We start from the raw sequence: 21,436 nt of genomic DNA, 5'->3' as shown, positions 1-21,436 counted from the left end.
GATACCGCGCAAGAATTTGAATAAATACCACGCGCGCAGATACACACATACATGTACGCGTTGACAAAAGTTGAAGCACGCGTGTTTTTTTGAACGAATTATTATGATATTGCTTTGCGGGCGCATATACATACTGTTACACACACACACTGGACATACACACACGTATACGACTGGAAAGTTGGCTTGACCCATTTGAATATTAATCGTGCGAGTTTCTACCGCGTGTACTGTGCTGCGCCGCGCACCTCTAGCATTGCGTGATTTTTAATGAAATTACCGCCGCCACCGCCTCTCGTTTGATAACCTTTGGGAAAAAGTATGCGCAGGAAGTCGTCCCACATCGTCGTGGAGTGCGTGGAAAATTAGAAATTGATCCTCTTGGAATCTCTCGAGTGACCACTGGAGGATGATCCTCGCCGGTACTTCGCGCGAAGACTCGAGATCAATTTATACGTTCGCATACATAAAGATCATCGTCGTCGTGCGCGGCATCGGGTCTTTGCGTCACCGTGATATACATTCGCTGAGATTTTTTTTACGAAATGACTGTTTTCTAATGAAAAAAAAAAGAAGGACATCAAGTAGAAAGAGAAACGCGCATTACATTAGATTTTTGAGTGGTCATTTAGAAAATCACATTAAAATTATAAGCTCGAACGAGCAATGAAAATTATTGATTGATTCTTTTTCCTCTCTTTCTTTCTTTTTTAGAAAATTACCCGGCATTCAGTAAAATATCGAGAGAAGTGCTCGCGCTCGCCAAATGACAGCGAAAATAATAGCGATTCCCACGAGCTTCAAAGTGCAAGTGTATATAACACACGGGGCCGCGCGTCGCTCGCTTCACACATACCCACACACACACACATACACACGTTTTCTGGCGCAGTAATAATAATAATGATGTGTACGCAACGAGCTAAGCCAAGGCAATTCGTCTCCGGCTCGCATATTATGGTCATTGGCGGTGTTTTACTCTCTCTCTCTTTCTCTCCGACGCGCGCGGGCTTGTTTCTTTTTCCGTAAAGGGGCTCGCGCGCTCGAGCCAATCTCGAGGATTGCACTCGACCCGATGATGCACGCGTGGAACCGCGAGAGCACACATTCTCACACTTTTCGTTAAATGCGTTTGTGTATACTGTACAGTTATACGCGACGCCGTGATGAATATTCTTTGTCGATGGACGTTTTTTTTTTATTTACACGCGTCTCTCTCCCTTTAACAAGTGTGTATGTACGCGTGGCAATAATTTAAGTAAAAATGTCCGTGCTTTGTTTATGAAGCTCGTGAAAAGAGTGAGAAATTCTTTTTTCGTTCTCATCTTTGAGTTTCTTGTATAGAAATAGTACTGTCTGACACCTGTAAAATTTAAATATAAAAAAAACGTAACTCCAAGTAAATTAATGATTTAAATTCATTTTTTAATTCATTTATTTTAATGACATCGAAAAGTTGTACAATTTAATGCATGAACAAAAATACAACCAATATGCTGATTGCCATTACAGATCTTGAATTTCACCCGCCAAGCAAACATTACATAAATCTCTGTTCCTCAACTGTTCCATGATCTGTGAACTGCAGAGATATGGCACTCGATCGCGCGTAAGCTCCATAAAAAATTCCAGCGCCCACTCTAGAAAGAATTTCCTCGTTTGCTTCTCGACCTTGTGCACGACGCAAGCTTCTCCGGGGCTTTTAGCAGCGATGCATACATTTTCAAATTCCTCTGACTCTGAGTCTGATGTTCCCGCCTCTTTGGCCTGCTTCGCGGCGCAACGCGAACACTTGGTTACATCCGACGACATCTTGAACAATCGATACCTGGTGAAAAATTTCACGACGACGAGGGCGCCGCTTTGGTCCAGTTCGTATCCTCTTTTCTTGAGATGTCCGAGGATGTTCAGTGGACAAGACGCCAGTATCATTTTGAACTCGTCCGAAAAATCAATGAACTCGTCCTTGATTACTACGGGAGGAGAAATCTCGGAGGGAAAGGCAAAGTTGGATACATCGGCACCGCTATCCAAGAGGCACGCGACCGTGTACTGAGCGATATTCGCCACGGCCAATTCCAGCGGTGTCCGGCCCCGATTGTCCCGGGCGTCGATCTTCACGGTCTTCTCCATGTCGCCGCAGGCCCTGAAAAATACCCTCGCCAACCAGTCATTGTCGTCCTCTCTCGCGCACATGAAGTGCAGAGGTGTCGATCCTTTATGGTTGATCAGGTTCGGATCGGCGCCTCGCCTCAGCAGCATCTCGGCCAAGACTCTGTCCGCGTACCTCAGTGCCAAGTGTAACGGCGTGTTGCCCGAATTGTCCCGGGCGTTGACCTTGATCGGCTGCTGTTTTTCGTCGTTGATCGCAAAAAAGATCTTGGCCAAGTCGTCGTTGTGTTTGCTCGTGCAAATCAAATGCAGAGGAGTCGATCCGTTCGAGTCGGTCGCATTAGAATCGGCGCCGTTCTTCAACAGCACTTTGGTGGCTGTCTTCAAGCCGTTGGCCGCGGCCAAATGGAGCGGCGTCTGCCCCCACCTGTCCCGGCTATCGACCTCCAACGGAGCCAGAGAAACTGGTCTCATTAACGATGCTTTTATGTCATTCATCGCGACGAATTCCCCCATCAATCCGTCGTCTTCTTTTCTTCCGCATATCATGTGCGCCGGAGTCTGTCCGTACTCGTTGGCGCGATTCGCATCGGCGCCTCGTCTCAGCAGCGCCGCGTACGTCCTCCGGAGTCCGCCTCTCAGTGCGTAGTGCAGCGGTCTGTTGCCCGACTTGTCCAGCGCCTCTACGCACGTCTCCTTCAGGGCCGTCGATGGAAGCATGTCGCAGAATGTATCCGCGTACGAATCGTCGACATCTTTTTGGCAAATGATATGCATGGGTGTCAAGCCCTCCGCGTCGGCTGCCATCGGATCGGCGCCGTGTTCCATCAGCACTCCGATTGGGTTGTCTCTGCCGAAGCTCAGGGACCCCACCTCTGTTTGAGCCACGGCGTAGTGCATCGGCGTCCGGCCTAGATTATCTCGAGCGTCGACTTTCACCCGCGCATACCGCTCGTTGCTGCACTTGAATAATCTCTCCATTTCACGGGCTTGCGACAAAAGTTCACCGTTCTGGCAAATGACGTGCAAAGGGGTACATCCATCTTCGCCGACCGAATTAGGGTCGGCACCGCTTCTCAACAGTAAAGCGGCTACCCTTATGGAGCCGTACTCCAAAGCCAGATGTAGCGGCGAACGAGGGTATTTCTCCTCCGATTCGCACTCGTAGCAATTGGGATCCTGGCCGAGCTCGATGAATTTCTCGACGACGTCCACGCAACCAAACTTACAGGCTGCGTGGAAATGCGTTAGGCCCGAGTCGTCGTAATAATTCACGTCGAAACAGTCGTAAATTGTAAACAGATCCTTGATCACGTTATTCCTACCCTTGAACTCGTTTTTAGCCAGATAATGCAACGGAGTGTTGCGATGCAAAAGTTTCTTGCGGCTGTATTTTTCAACGTCGGGTTTGTCTTTGTACTCGGTTTTGATCAAGAACTCGATGATTTTATCCGCCTGAATCTCGCTGCCATCGAGTTTCAGCGCATCGACGAGGAACAAATCGATTTCTTCCTTTTTAAAAATGTACTGGAGATAAGGAATTGGGCCTCTCAGCTCTTGGATCAAGGCGTAAAATTCATGTAAAAACTTGTGCCGCTTCTCTTCGATTTCCCATTTGACCGATTCTTGTAAGTTCTTCAATCTAAGCAAATTGTTCATGCCATAATTATACTCTAAAGCTTCTTTGGATATAGATTTTTTGGATGAAGGCATTGTTTTAGGCACTCACGCACAAACACAATCGATTGAAATTGAAGATATATTTAATTTTTTTCACAAAAACACTTTCTGCAACTGATGCGATTTTACACTGTTTACACTGCGGCGTCTTATCGCTATTCGTATACGACAATGAACAAATTTGTGTAAGAATATTCACCTGAACAGTCAAACAAGTTGTATATGCGACAAACACGTGGTCGTAAAAGTGGCAGTGTTATAGGTTACTTGTATTACTCAATGATGCGATCTAGCACTGCGTGCGCGATGAAATCTCAAAGTGAACTGACCGGATGCGTTCAATACGATCAATGCGCTAGTCACTTTCTCCGTGAAATTTTGACTACTTGGTGGCGTCTTGAGTAGTAGCATGTGCAGTGTGCACTCGCGTTGTGCGTATGCAAGCGCATCGTCTGCTATAAAGCACGTGTAAACCTTAAATATTATTATATTGTTATTTTTAATAAGTCGGGATTAAAGAAAACGTTGTTTTGCGATAAATATTTTGAAAAACAAAAAAAGTCACGGGACGTCCGATAATTTTCTAAAAATAATTTCGTAACAAAATTAAATGCAGAATTTTAATAAACAGCGTATCAAAATGATTGACAATCGAAAAATTGGGTGAAAAGTAAAAAACTAGAGCCTTCTTCGAAAATCGAATATTTTTTTCTGGTAATTGTTTATAACTTCAAGAATATTATTTCAATATTTTCAATTCTACTTAATTCTTTTTAAATCATATACGCTATTTTGAAAAACGTTGCTTCGAGAAAACAATCGTAGAAAACAACACTTGGTCACAAAAAATAAAAATAAACATTTAATCGGGGAAAAAACCTTTTACAGGTAAATTACGTTATGCAAAGCAAACACATGGGTGTGAAAGTCGGCTCCGAAAACACTAGAACTGTGTGTGCGTGATACAGCCTACTGCGCATTCGTCTGTGCGCGAGTCGCATAGGCGTGCGCGCGATTCATAATTTTCAAAAACTTTGAAAAGGCATGAGAAAATAAAGATATACTCGTGCTTGGGGAGAAATTTACAAAATTTATTATATCCTAATAACCAAAAAAGAATTACATAAAATGTTTTACAATACTTTATAATTAATTAATTTTTCGTTAACAAATTTCTCAGACGCATTTTAAATGACGGAAAATGACGATTTCATTATATTTCAAAAATTCAGACAAGTTTTCAGCCATCTTAAATGCTACTATACTATTTTAGACCTACCCCGCTAGATGGCGAGTACAGCAGTCCCTCCTTATACGCGGATTTTTTATACGCGGGTTTCGGACTTACGCGGTTTGCTGTTTGAGACATTCCTCCCTTATACGCGCTTTTTGTCCTCTGTATACGCGGATCTAAGTCGAATTCGGAGCTCAATTTTTTTGCAAGACATAACCAATTTTTTTTATTGTTGACATTGAAAAATATTATTGTGCAATAAAATCAAAATCATGGCTCCAAGTGCAAAAAAACCATCAAAACCTAAATCCAGAAAAGTTTTAAACATTGCTGATAAAATTAAAATTTTAAATCTTCTCGACGACGGCGAGAAAGTCGCGGCTGTTGGAAGAAAATTTAATGTTAATGAATCCACAGTTCGAACCATACGAGATAACGCTGCCAATATTCGAAATAGCGCTGCACATTTGGGTAAACATGCTGTACTTACTAAAGTATTAACTCGTAGCATGCACTTTAAACATATATGTTCTACAGCAGCTCAAATCTACGAAGATTTATACAAAGATTATCAAAGAAAAATCAAGCAATCGCGTATAACTGACTTTTTTTCACAATAAAGTATTAAATATACGTTAATTTCATCATTTTTCTGTACATTTTTCCTAAATTTTGAGATTCCTAGGAACGCAACTCCTGAAATCCCATAAGAGCTTGGTTTCAGTATACGCGGTTTCCTCGTACGCGGTGCTTTTTTGGAACGTAACCCCCGCGTATACGGAGGGAATGCTGTACCTTAATCTGTAAATCTGCAAGTGGCAAAGTAAAAATAATTGTATAAGTCAAACAACAGTTTCAGGAGTTTTAATTAAAAATATCCATTCTTCGATGATCCATATATTTCTACAACATGGTTATGTATACGAAGATATTTTTCGGCCAACTCAAGAGCCACCTACATTCAACGCGCGTAAAGAAGATTCTCTACGAAAATATTCGAAACGTGCTGGTACTTAACGAAAAATTTTCCTCGATTGATCAAGAGTCGAGCGAGAGAGCAGCGAGTCAAACCGAGAGAGATAATCCGCGCGTCAAAGTCGTAAAAACCGAGCGCACAGCTATATGCAGCTATAAAGCGCCAAAGATCCCCTTTTCCCTTTCCCTCGCTGCTGAAGCGATAGTCGTAATGAAAACACAAAAGCTTAAAATGCGCCGCGATTGTGATTGACACGCTTTACTACCGCGGCTATCTAGGTACTGTATACACCCAAGGCAATATTAAATAGTTGGAAAGCTCGAGCAATTATTTTCCCGCGCGCCGTTTCTCTTTTGTGTATAAAGTGTATATACGTTTACGTCGCGTCTTGCAGTTATAAAGCACGCACGGTGTAAAATTGTAATACATTCTTATAACACGGAGTGTCGGGAATAACAATGCAGCTCTCCGCGCACAGTACATTCGAGTATAATAATTTCGTTCTCCGGAAGATGGAAGTGGTGGTGGGGGGGAGGAGGGAGGCAAGCATGCGTCCATGCCGGTAATTTCCTTACACCGAGATATTACAGAGTCTGAAAAATCAATATTATAAATCACGTAGCGTCGCGCGCGCGAGCTCTGTGGAACTTTCTCTCTCCCTCCTGTATTTCTCAAGTTATATTACACTACTACAAAGCAGCAATGATCGTCAATGGAATTTTATCGTATTACCGAGGACGATTACAGTACTAAAGGTGCCGCCATGTTGCTCCAGGGTGAGAGAGAGATAGCGAAAGGTAGACAGGCGCGCGCGCGCGAGAATGAAAAAAAAGGAAAAAAAATAACGTCGTCGTCGTCGTCGTGCGAGCTGTGTGCGCGGCACAAAAGTAATAAAAAAAAAGGGTAGAAGAGAGAGAGAGAAAGAGAAAAGAGAGTCAAGCGCCATCGACAATGCCTCTCTTCTTATCTCTGCTTTTGTCTGTGTAAAGGAGTGTGCAAGTGCAAGTAGCAGCGGCGGCAGCTGCAGACTAGACTCGCGCTTTTGCAGAACAATGAAAGCGTTTACACTTTTCTCACGTCGTCGTCGTCGTCGTCGTCGTCGTCGTCGACGGCTGCACAGACGCCTTTAGCCCGCGCGCATGCACCCGCCCATCCTTTCACGCCGATTCTTACGTGTATCTCTCTCTCTCTCTCTCTCTCTCCACGTGCCGCTGCCACCACTTTCTTCTTCGTCTTCGTTCTTCTTCTTCATGGCATTGTCTGATGCACCGCCGCGCGCGTCTGTATTATATGCGAGTCTCTCTGCCGCTGCCGCTCGATATAATCCAATAGTTGCCCCCCTTCGCGTGCAAATGAGTAACATATTCTTTGAACTCGAGAGAGAGAGAGAGAGACGTTAAATTTCACTAAAGAAGAAGCCTCGCAGCTATATTGCAGGAGCAGAGCTATGCTATGCTATGCGCCCGCTCGGGCTCCCGAAGCTAAAGAATCCAGAAGAGCTTTCGAAAGTTCTGCTGCATACAGCTCGCGAGCACAGTACGTATAACTACTCCTCTGCACTGTGTGTGCTCCATAATGTTTCAGAATATAAAAGATTTTATATTCATTCCATAAATTCGTTAAAGAATGACGATGAAAAATTACTTTTCTCTCTTCTACTACTCGCGTCGCTCGAATCGCTTACTCTTCGCTCGATTGAACGCCCGTGTGATTTTTAATAATCGTGCAAGTCATGCACGGCGCGCGGCGGCGCTTGCCACGCACAATTGTCGCGACGACGAACGAGTGATTCTAAGCGGCGCTCTCTCTCTCTCTCTCTTTGCTCGTTTTTCCGCTCGATCGAATATAATGTACCCCGAAAAAAAAGCGTAGGCAGCCGCAGCAGCAGCTTTCCCGAGCAGCACATTCGCGAATCGAACTTTTCCTCGCTGATCGCTATTATTCAGATTTTTTGTTCTCATCCAGTAGCAGCAGCTCTTCATTGGTTCATTTTTTGTTATAATGATCATTATATTTTAAATTCTGGTCGAAGTACGTATAAATGCTTGCGGCGCTGAACACATTGCCATTTGTCATTAATGAACTCTCTCTCACATACACTACGTGGTATGTGTTCCTTAATTTGACGACTCGATCCCCTCATTAATGCCCGGCCTCTCTCTCGTTCAGTTAATACAAGTGATCCGCTTTTTATGCATACTATATTTTTTTCACGAAGCTTAATTGATAATGAATAAAGCACACGGATGAAGCGTGTAGTTAAGATTTTATAGCTTGTGCAATTTTCCATCTCTCTCTCTCTCTCCCTCTCCCGTGCAGTATGTGTGGCCGCGTGTACTCATGCATAAAATATCTACTGCCACGCTTATATGTATTTGTTCTGTGCGCGCCAAGTAGTAGGCGCACGAGATATTTGTTCATTTTCATGACCGGTGCGCGACAGGAAAGCTCGGGGTGCACTGCTAGCTGGCTGACACTGTATACCTAGCGAGGAAGAGTTTACACGGACGCGTTTTCAAATTTTTCGGTTATATGCCATGCATATGCATAATTGACATGTATACGTGTTTTATATACATCCCAGAGTCCCGCGTACAAATATAGCGATGCATAACGTGTATAGCAGGTTATAACGTACATAGAAGGTGAACTCTATATAAATGCCTCGTGTGTGTTTGGAGTGCAACTGCAAGAGCTCTGCTCGCCGCGCATGGCGGACTCTTGCCTGCGCACATGCATTATATATAATATACGTATACGCTATACGCATATGATTAATATCGAAAATCCAGAGGAGCGAGAAACGAGGCCAGATATGTCGTTTTGGAATGACGGCTGGACAGCTATACACGTATAGCAGTGTGTTCCACGGAGCGTTATATATCCTACCTACCTATACTAGCTACCTACGAGCACGTATAGTATGTGCACAGCACAGCAGCAGTAGCAGCGAGGCAAACACGCGGACGACGATGCTCAGCTCTCTCTCTCTCTACACTGACTCGCGGACGCTTTAGCGTGGCATGTATATCATATACCGAGAAACACCCATATTGCGCGCATACGTATATAAATACGTACATGTCTCCAGGACTCGCCCCCTTTCTGACTCCTCGAGGAATGAGCTTTGCACCAAGAGAACGAGAGGGACTATATTCCGCGCACTACTGTACTCGCACGGAACAGTACTAGGTACATAGGCAAAAGCTCGAGGTTGGCTCCGAGGAAAGGGGCGCAATATTCAAAGGTCGCGTTAACGTGTGTCCTCTTTCTCTCGCTCGTGCATACACTCGTAATATATTCACATATACACACACACGCGCGCACGAAGGTAGCGAGAGCATGTGGACTAGAAGTTATGAGGGTTCTCCAACGGGCTGCAGCATATATGAGAGAAGAGAGAGAGGTGGGCTTATAAGGAGCAATAGCTAGTGTTCAGTGCACGTTATTAGCTGGCGGCGCGATAAAGTACATGTGCCTGCAGCAGCAGCAGCAGCAACACCGACTCGACGACGACCCAATGTGCACTGTTCTACTATATACCTTCGCTGCCAACCTAAATATCAAAACCTTTTTGGCCCAAAAGAGCCCCTGCCACACTCACACGTACTTGGATCTATATGATAATATTCTAGCCGTGGTGCGCCAACGTTGATTATGCAAATATAAGGACAGAGTAAATATCGATTGGAATTCCGAAGAAAAACTCTATAAGCTTTATAGTATATGCGGAGACGTGCTTTACTTGTGTTTGTGCGATAAACACATCAATCAAAGAATTAGGTCAGCGTCAATTTACGCGAAAAATTTGCGACGATATTGTATATTCCACGCTGTGCAGGGATGCTAACATTGCTAACGTTGCTATAGCTAACATTGTTGAATAACAGTGGCAGTCGAGCGTTTAATGAACAATTTACTGAAAGCTTGTGCCAAGCTTCTTACATAATAACGGCCTCCTTCTACTCCTCTACTTTTGTAACAAGTCAAGAGAGAGAGAGAGAGAGAGAGAGAGAGAGAGAGAGAGAGAGAGACGAAGAAGAGGAAAGACCGAGGGAGGCGAGGCTAGCTGAGCGAGGTTTATTCCAAGAAGAAATGTTTGCAAAGGTGAACTTTTGAACAATATCCGAGAGAGAGAGAGAGAGAAGTAGGAAGAAAAAGAAATAGAGGAGAAGACGAAGAAGAAGACAGACTCGGTGTTGCCTTGGGCAGCAGCAGCCATCCATAGGTATATAGTACTATACGTATATTCCTTAGGCTTGTTCAGCAGAACTCCGGGCTGCGACTCGACTCTTTCTCGCTCTTTCATATGCGCTGTGTGCGCACGCGGAGCGCTCTCTTATACACTGACTCGACTCTCCGTCCGCGCGTCCAAGTAAGAGAGAGAGAGAGAGAAAGACTCAAGGAGCTATATGTACGCACACAAGTCTTGTTCGTTTCATATATAATATACGCGCGCTGAGCCGGGGCCGGAGTCTCGGGGAGTCTTGGGCATATTCGACTCTCTCTCTCTCTTCGCCGCGCTTTAACTCCAAAGTTTTGAATTTGCCAGAGCTGCTGCTGCCGCTGTAGCTATTGCAAGCGCGCACCGACATTCTCAATGTTACAGAGTCGCAAGTTTTCCCATCGTGTTGGGTGCTGCTGCTGCTGCCGCCGCCTCGCGACCGACCAGAGGAGAAAAGGCACTGTGGTCATATTTTTAATCCAAAGCTGTGCAGCAGCAGTAGCAATGGCTGTAAAATAGAGAGAAGGGCGGAGAGAGAAGGAAGTAGCGCGGTGCAGGCAGTAGTACAGATCTTTCAAAAACTTCTCTCGCCCATTCAATGGGGCTTTGATTAATGTGCGGCTCGGCGCGGCCCATACACGACGATGGCCTGGCCGTAGGTAGCTTAAGGATGAGCCTCGAGCCGCCGAGCTCGCGAAATTTTGCACGCTAAGAATTCATCACTCCAAGCAGGCAGCAGCGATGGTAACATCAGCAGCAGCTGTTGCAATAAGTATACGTCATAGCCTCGGCAGCCTCCGTTATCGCGCGCCCGAGTCTCTGCAGGACGTATAGCGACTCGAATTAAAAAAAAAAAAAAAAAGCCTTCCATTGTTTTCTTCGCAGACGCTTTTCGCTCGCTCGTCTCTCGCTCGCCATTACACACCACACGCACGCGCGTGATATAACGCGATAAGCCCCCTTTTCTCTGTGTCTGATATTTATTTATACCATTACCATTACTATGCCGTAAGCGGTACACACGCGTAAGTAGCTCGACGTAAAATGTGCGATCGTGAATGAAAATGCAATATAACTGCACAAACGGGACAAACGGCTGCAAACGTTCGTACACAGAGATGTATACGTACGTAGCGAGCGTAATCAGTTGGCAAAATCACGGGACATGCCGAGAGTGACTCTCTCTCTCCTATCTATAAATGTAGTAAATACGATAACAATAGCAGGCCAGTTTAACGTCGCATAGGAAAAGAGAGTCAGTTCGGATGGAATAATAGTCCTGGCGCAGAAAAGTGTAAATAGCAGTCGTCGTCGGCGTCGTCGTCGTCGTCGTCGTCCCGCAGCAGCAGTAACACACAAAGCGCGGAAGGATAAAACGGAAAACGATAACAACAACAGCAGCGGCAGCAGTAGAAGCAGTGTCAGGAACGCCGAGAGAGAGAGAGAGAGAATACGGAGAGAAAGGATTGACTGACAGTCAGCAGGGAAAATGCCTTAAGTAGGATACGTTCCTAAGTTTATATCTATATATAATGCAACGACGCTATACGGAAGAAGAGAGAGAAAGAGACAGATAGATACCGAAGCTCGTACATATATAGACGCTAGACGTGCAGCTCGATGGCGTGCGCCGCTCTAGCTCTCGTACACATCATGCCTGTCACCAAAGACGCGACTATACGTAGACGACTACGACGACGACGAGGGGAACGAGGACGACGAGACAGTTACTGTAACAACAGTAAAGCTTCGGGACAACTTGAAATTACAATGAAGCACAGCCGCGTTCGCTCTATATATGCTCAGGCAACAGTCGATATTATACACGTAACTATGTATTCGCCCAATGCGGATGGCACAGAGAGCGAGTAAGAGGGAGGGAGAAAGCTCATTCATGCACACACAGAGAAGCGACGACGACGACGACGAGATATATACACTCGTCTTTCTGACCTAAGCACACAGTCGATTCAGCGACATTATTATCTCTCTCTCTCTCTCTCTCTTCTCTCTATGAGTCTCCTTGTGTGTTGCGTATACATATATAGGTCGAGTCGTCGTCTACATCTTCCACGTCGTCCATACGGCCCCATGCATGCAATAGTAGCAGTAGCATCAGCAGAAGCAGACAATATTGCGCGCATATCGAGAAAAGGAGACACCGCTGTGTATACTGCAACTTCGATGTAAATATAAGCCATTCCAAGACGTAGAGAAACGACCATTGCGGCGCGAGAGAGCGAGAGCAGAGGCGAGCCGAGCCGCTCGGATATAATATGCATGAATCTTGCGCGACAAAACTTTGCTCTCGAGAATCGTTCATATATATTCCAAGCCACCCGTAGTAGCAGTAGTACGTCTTTCTATCTATCGTCTTTGCCTTGCGAAAGACTAGCGCATCCGCATAACGAGAAAACGAATAAATCGTTGCGGAAGACGATGTTGTTACGGGTGGAGAGCCAATTTATAATAAATAATATATATTGATTTTATTCTGGCTGGTGACAACGAGGGAAAGTATATATGATGTTAGTTATTTGTGTGGAGTGGTGTAGTCGTTATTATTTGTTATAATAAATTACAATGCAATTTCATTCATCCATTCAAATACAAAAGTTTAACTTACACCTAGGCTTACTCAACTAATTAAAAATAATGTACATAAGCCTGGTGGACGATTCTCGGTGTAGATCATGGCTCACTCTGCAACTGGTTGGCTGGCGCTCCTGGTCGGCTGCACTGCACCAACTGCACTAGTCTCGATCACAAATTACACTCCGCATTGGACTCGCGGCACAATTTAATACAAGTCTAAATGATATAAAATCGCGGCACAAAGTGACGTGAGCTCCGCACCCCGAACAAGTTGATAATCGAATCGCACAGAGGCCTCCGTGGGTCCTCAATATATACTACTAGATTTCGCATACAAAAATAGGAGAAAGTACCTGTCAGCACCTGCTCATCCGTGAGAACCTGACGACAGCTTTTGCTAATTTTTACGAGTTCATCGATCTTCCTGCTAAACTGACATCGCCTCACATTTAATCAATGCTTGATATGGCGTGTCTATTTCACACCTTTGTAAGAGGTGTAAATTTCGATGTTCTTTTCATAGAACTTGATGTTTTTAGCAATTTTATAGTTTTCTTTTCACTTAGCTTGATGTCGTCAGATCCCGTAGATCGAGGCTGGTGCGTCCGTTCGTAGAGTGAAATTTCATGTTTATCGTTATTTGAATATACATTATTTTTAAGAATATTATAATTGTTTATAATAAAATAAGGGTGACGTGACAATGTATACATTTCGATGAATATAGCGGGCACGAGGGAAGGAAAAAAAAATAGTAGTAGCAGTATAAGAAGAAGAATAAGAGGAGAAAACAATATTGCACCAAGCGCATGAAGCTTACGATATACACCGCAAGTAGAGAAGAGAATATAACCCCGGCTGCACACAAGCCGCATAGGTAAGGGAAATATATAAATAATTTTCCCTTGCAAGTCTTTTTCTCTAGGAGCGTGCTGCTGCTGCTACTTGCTATTTTACTGGCCGTGATAAATCCCCTAAAACTCGCGCGCGCGCTTGCAGCAGCCCGAGTTTGCCTTTCGGACGACTTTATCTCTTTCCTACGGCTTAGTACTCAAGACTTTGTGTGTTAGCCCCGTGCCTGCTGTACGTGTACGCGCGGCGGCGCACTCCTCTCCAGGCTCTCTTTTTTACCGCCTCGGCAGCAGCAGCAGAAAAAAAAAGGAAAGAAGGAAGGAAGGTACGAGCAGGACTAAAATCGAAAGTTCGGCCAAGAAAATATATACACAGCTCGCTCGCTCTGGCTGGATGGCTGGCGGCTTCGCGTTGAGCATACCTATGTATGTTTTTTCTGCCTCATCGCCAAGGGATGGACGAAGAAAAAAAAAGAAGGAGAGTAGAAGAAACAGAGAAACAGAAAAAGATGAAAATAAAAATAAATAAAGCACGGCCGTATAGTGTGTAACACCCTCGTCCACTGTATGCGCTTACAGCCTATAGCACAGTTGCGTATAAATAAGTTTCGCGCGCGGTGAGAAACAAAATGAGCGTCGCGAGCTTATACGAGTGAGAGAGCTTGCAGTGCGAGAAAGTAAGTGTGGTTTTCAACTTAGATTAGTCTTTTGGGGGTAAAAAAGACACAAACTTGCTACTCTCTTTCTCTCTCTCTCTCTCTCTCTCTCTCTCTCTGTATCGCACGACGCACACCCATATAATACGGCAACAACACCAGCTAGGTCCCCTCGGAAGTGCGCGGGGGATTGAAGTTTGTGTCGCGCGTGGTGTGCGACATATACATACATAAAAAAGCTATATCTCTCGCCTTCCTTCTCTTGTGTACATAAGAAGGAGAAGCCAAGAGAGCCATATAATGTGTGTACACGCGCGGCGAATTATAATTATTCCGCACGTTTGAGCACGAGCGGCGGCGGTGGAGGGGGCATCGGGAGCTCTAATCTGTTTGTGTGTATCGTTTTTGAAATGAGAAATTCGCTCGAATAAATGAGGACTCTCGCCTCGTTTCTCCCGCTGCTGCTACTTTATTTCGCTTGATGTATTATATATTTATTTTCTTTGCTTATCCGTGCGACTCTAATTTATTATTATGCTGCAAGTTTTAAAAGCCAACCCTGACTTTTAAGTTTTTAGCGGAAGGTTTCCAAGAGCAGCAGCAGCAGTAGAACTGTGTGTGTATACGCGGAAAAGAAAATTAAAACGATGAGGAGAGAGAGAGAGAGACAGAAGCGAAGAAGCACGAAGAAAAGAGGAAAAACGAGGAATCGAGTGTGTTTATGTGCGTGCACTAACAGAGAGAGAGAGAGAGAGAGAGAGACTTATCCACAGAGTCGAGCTCTGCTGGGGGTTGGAGGGGGGAGTAAACGCGGATGCAAAGCTAGTTATTTGATTCAATTTGCATTTAACTGATTGCTCTGTTAGGAATTAATTTAATAATGGATTATGTTTTACGGAGATTGAGGGGGTGAAGGGGGGGCTTTAAATGTAGACAGCATGAATGTATGAATAATAAGGAGGTGCTGCTGATGCCGGTACTGCTGCGCGAGCAGCTTTGGTAATCGCCTGTCAAGAAAAGCAAATCGATCGCGTAATAATCCCGGTGACGTTGGAATTTCCTGCCATCGGTTTGAAATTTTTTTCTTAAATTGCATAAAAAAAAAAAAAAAGTTTCGCGAACATTCATCGTATACATACGAGCTAGTTTTAACGTATTTCGTCTAGTTATTAAACATGCATATATATCCCTACTTCGCGTACATCACGCGAGCCTCGCGAAGTTTGTGCGCGAGTTAGGAGTTGTGTATAGCGCATATACACATCTCCTCTTACAACACAGTTGTGTGCGCGTTACGATGTATACCTTATACCTACCTAGCGGCACAAACCAGTGTAATGGATTTACCCTGCTGGTGAGTGAGCTACACAGAGAGAGAGAGAGATGCGTCGGAGTTTCTCCTTTCGTTTTTTTTTTTTTTGGATTTTTGTTCGCCAACTCCGAGGAAAGTAGCTTTAACGCATCGTCGAGATTCGAAACTGCGCGCGCGGTGCATAGTTGCCGCGCGCGAAAACAGTTGTTTAGATTGGTTTAAAAGTGTAACTTTACACTCTTAAACTCTTGATTCTGAAAAGCACGCGCGTACACACATTGTGTTAAATTCAGTTAAGCGCATATTTCTCGTCAATTTTTCGTTGATTACGCCGCTGCTCGTCCATCTCCCACTCGCATTCACATTTTTTTTTTTACTAAAAGAACAGATCTCTTGATTGGCAAACGTTGCGCGAACGAACCGAAAGAACAAAAAAGAAGCTAGTTTTTTATCGTTCGTAACGCAGAAACAAAATGTATCTAGATATAATCTTTTTATTCTCACACGTGCGCTATTTTACATACATATATTGTATTTTTTCTCATTCCCAAAGAATATGATTTTTTACAACGGCGAGAGAGTCTCTAAGCATTTTTATATTCACCGTGCGTGCACATACGCGCAAGCCAGCCAGAGGAGATATTGCTATTTCTCGGTGATAAAATTCCTAGGAAGGATCGCCCACTCAGGCGCGCGCGCTGCGATGCATATTTATGTCAGATTCGTTTCGGGTCAGTTAGGATTAATGATTTTATTATTATTATTATACATCCAGCTGCTGTATATTACATGTGTTAAATTTGAAATGTAAAAGAGAAGAAAAATATCCATGGAAAATTATGTCGGCTTTTCACTTATATAAGTATCGCATCGGATATGCTGTATACCGCGGGCATAGGCACTTTATATTCGTGTACATTGATCATTCATCCGCATTGTACCTTCAAACAAAAGAACAGCTTCTTCGTTCTCGTGTACATTTCTCTCTTCTCTCCGTTTGACGTTTTTTGCCCCATTCCATTCGCTTTAATCAATGGAAAAATCGCCTTCTTCTCCGTCCTTTTTTTTTCTCCTCTCTTTTTTTTGTTACTTTTCTCCTCGTCCCCTTACTCGGGCTTGATGAGCGAGATAAAAGCGCGCCACGGGTATTGACGCGGATGCTAACTTCTCTCTGTGGCTAACGGCGAGTAGAGAGAGAAAAAAAAAGTAGTAGAAACCCTTTTGATATTTAAAGCCGTTGAACATAGAAAGAGACAGAGAGCGAAAATGAATCGTTGTTTGCCAGCACCTTGTCTTTAGGATATTGCGCCCGCGACAACGACGACGAGCACTAAAGATTATAGCCGAGCGTTCGATTCCTCGAGAGCAGCAGCAAGCAGCTCCTCGTTGAAAATACTCATCGACATGATTGTATTATAATCCTTTAAAAGCACTCGTTTGTGAGAGAGAGAAGAAGAAGAGTAGAGAGCTGTGCAGGCCCGAGCTTTATACCAGGTGCAGATTATATAATCGCGCTCGGTCGAGAGAGAAGGAATTGCCCAAGAGAACAAGTCGGCCGCTGAACAAGATAACGATTAAACGACTCGCTGCGCTCCTCTGCCTCTTATTCTTACTTCGACGGGGATTATCATTTTTCGCGAGTAGGATAATAAAAAATAAGGAGGGGGAGAAGAGGAATCGTCAGGCTCGATACAACGCACTAATACACATTCAGCGTAGTATACTCGGGTTGTTTAGCTCCACTCTAGCTCGTGACCCAGTTATGTATAATATTCGTGACGTACTTTTGCATTTCAACGTTTCTCTTATTCTTCTTCTACTTTTTTTGTTTCCTCTTTCGCCTTTCTCTCTTCTCCCTCTGTCTCTGTTTCTTCGTTCTCTCTGCTGCTGCTGCTGCTACTGCTTCTGCTATGCATATGCTATTAAACTTGGAACTAAAATTCACGAATCACCATAATTTACTATATATCACAATTTCACGCGAGCTTCGCGTATAATACGTGTATGGCTGCGTAGCTCCGGCCGGTCTCTCTCCAGCACGGCGGGAATATGATTTTTCGTACGTGTAAAAACGAAAAAAAAAAAATAATAAAAAGAAAAATAATAAGGAAAAAAGGATTCACGCGTGAGGTATTATATTTCTCCCGGTCGAGTTATAATGCATTTACGTGTACAACAGTGGCGCGGCTAATTTTTATGTAAATTTAAATGAGAATTGCGCACTGTTGCGAGTCGTGTAATACAGAAATTGAATTTTCGCCGCCTTGATTATTACTGCGCGTCTCTCGACTCTCGTCGTCGACTTTTACGAAAATCGCCGTAGTCGTGGTACGTGTGCAGTGCAGTTTCGTCTCTTGATGATTGCCAACATCTTTGTTATAACGTTGATAATAATGACCAAATTGCACGACGTGTAGCGGGTTGTATTCCGCACGTGTATTCACGTGTTTTTGTCAACTTTCGTTTCGAGGGGCTATTTAAATGAGTCGGAACGCGTCGCGACGAATATATAGGAGCAGAAAATCCGAGCTCTCGAATTCAGCGTGTATAGGATACTTGGATCATACAGTGCACAGGAGGGTGTGTATAATAGCGAGCGTCGTATCAACTTTGAAATTCCGAGTACTGCGCGCGCGCGAAACTGTAGTAATGCTCGGGCGATAACTCGGCGAGAATATAGTGCACGTGATTTACAAAACGAAGCATATTCGACCGCTACTTCTCTCGTTCGCATCTTGGAGCTGGGATAATTTTGCATAACTACTGCTATTTTTTTCACACGCCGCGCAAAAACCGTACATAACATGAATAAACTGACCAACGCCGCCAAGGAAAAACGGCGCTCATTTTTTCCTCTCTCCCGGTCTAACAGTGTATATAAAGTTTTTTGATATGAAAAATTCAACAGAGCGTACGACGGCGGTAGGTTGGTAGTGCAGTTAGTATAGAGCAGCAGTAGGATAGGGCTAAAAAAGAGTCGCCTCACGGTTGTATTATAACGGAGCGCGCACGGAGGTTTAATTAAGTTTAACGAGTCAAGCCAAGTGCAACTAATTTACCTGAAAACTATTTAAACTCTTTGCGAGAGTAAGAGAGAAAGAGAGATACTGGTCTAGGGAAACAGGGGTGGAAAAAAATGTGCATAACACAGCCACAGGTGCATTGCACTTCCATCCCACACACACACACACACACACACACCCACACGTACTCTCGCCATCGCATGTTGTAACAAAGTGCATTATACCGATAAAATATATAAGCGAGCGAATATGCGATCGATGTAAAACGACGGTCGATGTGCACGAGGTACATGTACATCCAACGAGTTATACAAAAAAAAAAACGACAAAATTAGTCACCGAGTAAAATATGCTGTTCGATGTATTTATACAGAACACGACGAGCATAATCAGCAACGGTGACGTTTTTCTTAATTATCTCTCGTCTATCTTCCTTCTTGGCTCGAGCCGCATACTTGCATCGATACTCCTTCAGCTCGAGGAGATACAATCTTGGCTGTTGTTGCTCTTGTTGCTGCTACAAAAAAAAAAAAATGTCGAAGCGCGTCGTCGCTGTGCCAATCATGCGCGAGACAGCCTGTGCGTGTGCAGCTATAAAGCGCATCATCGTAGTCGTCGTGCGCGCGTGCACGTAAACTACAGCTACTCCCAATATGTATAAGGGCAGCTACGTGCGTATTTGTAGGTGTGTGTGTGTGTGTGTAATGCAGCGTTCGCAAAGCCAAAGTCTCCTCTTTGGGCGTCTAGAGTTACACTACTGTCGCAAACACGAGATCATAACACCGTTTATATGCTGTAGCTGTATATGCTCCTAGAAGCCATTTCAACGCCTGTGTGTATTTGTGTGTGTGTGTGTGTGTGTGTGTGTGTGTGTGTGTCGTGTATAGTGTAACTGGAACGCGATCGCCGCGTTCAGTCCAGCCGACGAGGTGTGTCCTGCTTCTACTGCTATTGGTTCCCTCACTCTGTTTCGATACGATATACACCGTATGGACTGAACTTGCGCTCGCGTTAAACTCGATACTCCGAAAAAAAAGGAAGAAAAAAAATTGCGCGCTATGACCGAGTATACAAGCTAGTAGCAGTGTTATATTAAAAAATTACAATTTCACACACACACACACACACACGCGCCATCGAGTCTTGGGGCTGCTGCGCACGCGAATGACTAATTCTCAGCTATGCAAATTATTTATAAGACAAAATATGTTTACACACAGAAGATGCATATCGCGCCGCGCGCGAGTTTTCTCTTTCTATACAACGTTAGACACACCCGTGCGAGTGCAGCAGCAGCAGCAGCGGCGGCGGCGGCATAGCTATAGGTTCACGAATAAAGAAGAGAAATGCCTTTACGCGTGGTACATGTAAAGTCGAGAGGCCTCTCGTCGTCGTCAACACAGAGCCTATATCTATATAGCGAAAGTTAATGGCGCATATTACTCGGGCATTAAACGCGCGGTGCGTAATATCGTGGTGCGTTATATAGAAGCGTGTACTAGTGCAACTCTTGTTTCGCGCAGAGACTACATCATAGCCGCGCCGTGTTATACTCGCGCCCGTTATATAATATTATATATAATCTGGTACATTCGCGCTCGTTTATATCTATGTTCGTATGACGGAATTGTTATCTCCCTGTGAGCGGAGCTAGATGAGAATCATCCTTACTTCTCGCGGGTGTAAGCTGCAAGCTTGTGTAACATCTTAACAACATTTTGCCAATCTCTTTTGTTTCTTCTTTATATCTCTTGAAGAGCTGGAATTTTTCTTTCTTTTTTTTTTATTTTGTTTAAAAGAGAGCTCGAGGGTATCTCCGCGAGAGCTGACTCGCGCGCGTTGCAGTAGAGGTTTCATATGAATGTACTACAGATGGGCATGTATGTATGCAGCAACAGCGGCCCACCCCCCGCGCGTTTCGCGTACTTTGTGTATGGCACACATTTATATCTGCTACTACGCGACGACGACGACGTTCATTTTTCTCTTTTGTTTCGTCAGCTTCTAATACTCGCTTTTAACAGACTGAACTGTTGCTGCTGTTGCCGTTGCCGCGGCGCAGCATTCGCGCATATACAAACTCATATACGGAACGCGTCCCGCTGTGATTATGATGTTAAGGGCGTTTTATGCACTAGTATACATATACTTTCGTAGCACACTATGTGCTGTGTTACTTTTGCTGCTGCTGCTGTTGCTGCTGCTGCTGCTGCTGTTGGTCGAGAGTCAACTTGTTTTTTTCTCTCTCATCCTCGGCGCACAAGCCCCAGAGGGAGAAAGGGAGAAACAAAAAATTCATGTCAAATGGCAGAGTCAACAACTGTACACATACAGAGTACACATAAGCACAGAAAGTTACATACAGATATCTATCTGGTCATATGTTGCAGTTTGGCTGTGAGCAACTGCGCGATTTAGCAAGAGGCGCAGCAGTATGTGTACTCTATCAGCTGCTGCTGCTGCTGCTGCTGCTGCTGCGTTTTCATAATAGAATGGAATGTTTTTCACTCGTCGATTCGACAGTACTCTTTCTCTCGCTTTACTTTTATGCAGGCTAACTCGAGATAGCAGCGAGGAGAGTTGCACAATTTCTAAAACACACACAGACACACACACTCAGCGGTGCACCCGTAGCTCGTTTGTAGCTCAGACAGGTACGAGCTCTGCACTCGCTGATTATACAAACTTTAATTTTCGCCATCGATCGAATCAATGAATTATTGTTCTGCGTATGAAACATAGGTACACAGGCACACACACGCGGTGAGCGAG

At 44.3% G+C, this 21,436-nt stretch overlaps 2 protein-coding genes across 3 annotated transcripts in view; one reads left to right on the top strand and one right to left on the bottom strand.

The window, feature by feature from the left end:
* The window catches only part of LOC106652015 (fat-like cadherin-related tumor suppressor homolog), a 173,784-nt gene that overhangs the window by 49,659 nt on the left and 102,689 nt on the right, over nucleotides 1-21,436 (top strand). The gene's annotated exons all lie outside the window — the stretch shown is intronic.
* On the bottom strand, nucleotides 1,507-3,825 carry LOC111693576 (ankyrin-3-like). The gene is made up of 2 exons (XM_023458446.1): nucleotides 2,094-3,825; nucleotides 1,507-1,973 (listed from the first exon to the last, which is right to left on the bottom strand). The coding sequence occupies exons 1-2, from the start codon at nucleotides 3,823-3,825 to the stop codon at nucleotides 1,507-1,509; spliced, it is 2,199 nt and encodes a 732-aa protein (XP_023314214.1).

This window comes from Trichogramma pretiosum, unplaced genomic scaffold (assembly GCF_000599845.2).
Source record: "Trichogramma pretiosum strain Unisexual culture from Peru unplaced genomic scaffold, Tpre_2.0 scaffold13, whole genome shotgun sequence".
NCBI lineage: Eukaryota > Metazoa > Arthropoda > Insecta > Hymenoptera > Trichogrammatidae > Trichogramma > Trichogramma pretiosum.
The sequence above is the reverse complement of the archived record's forward strand: the minus strand, read 5'-3'. Positions and strand labels throughout refer to the sequence as shown.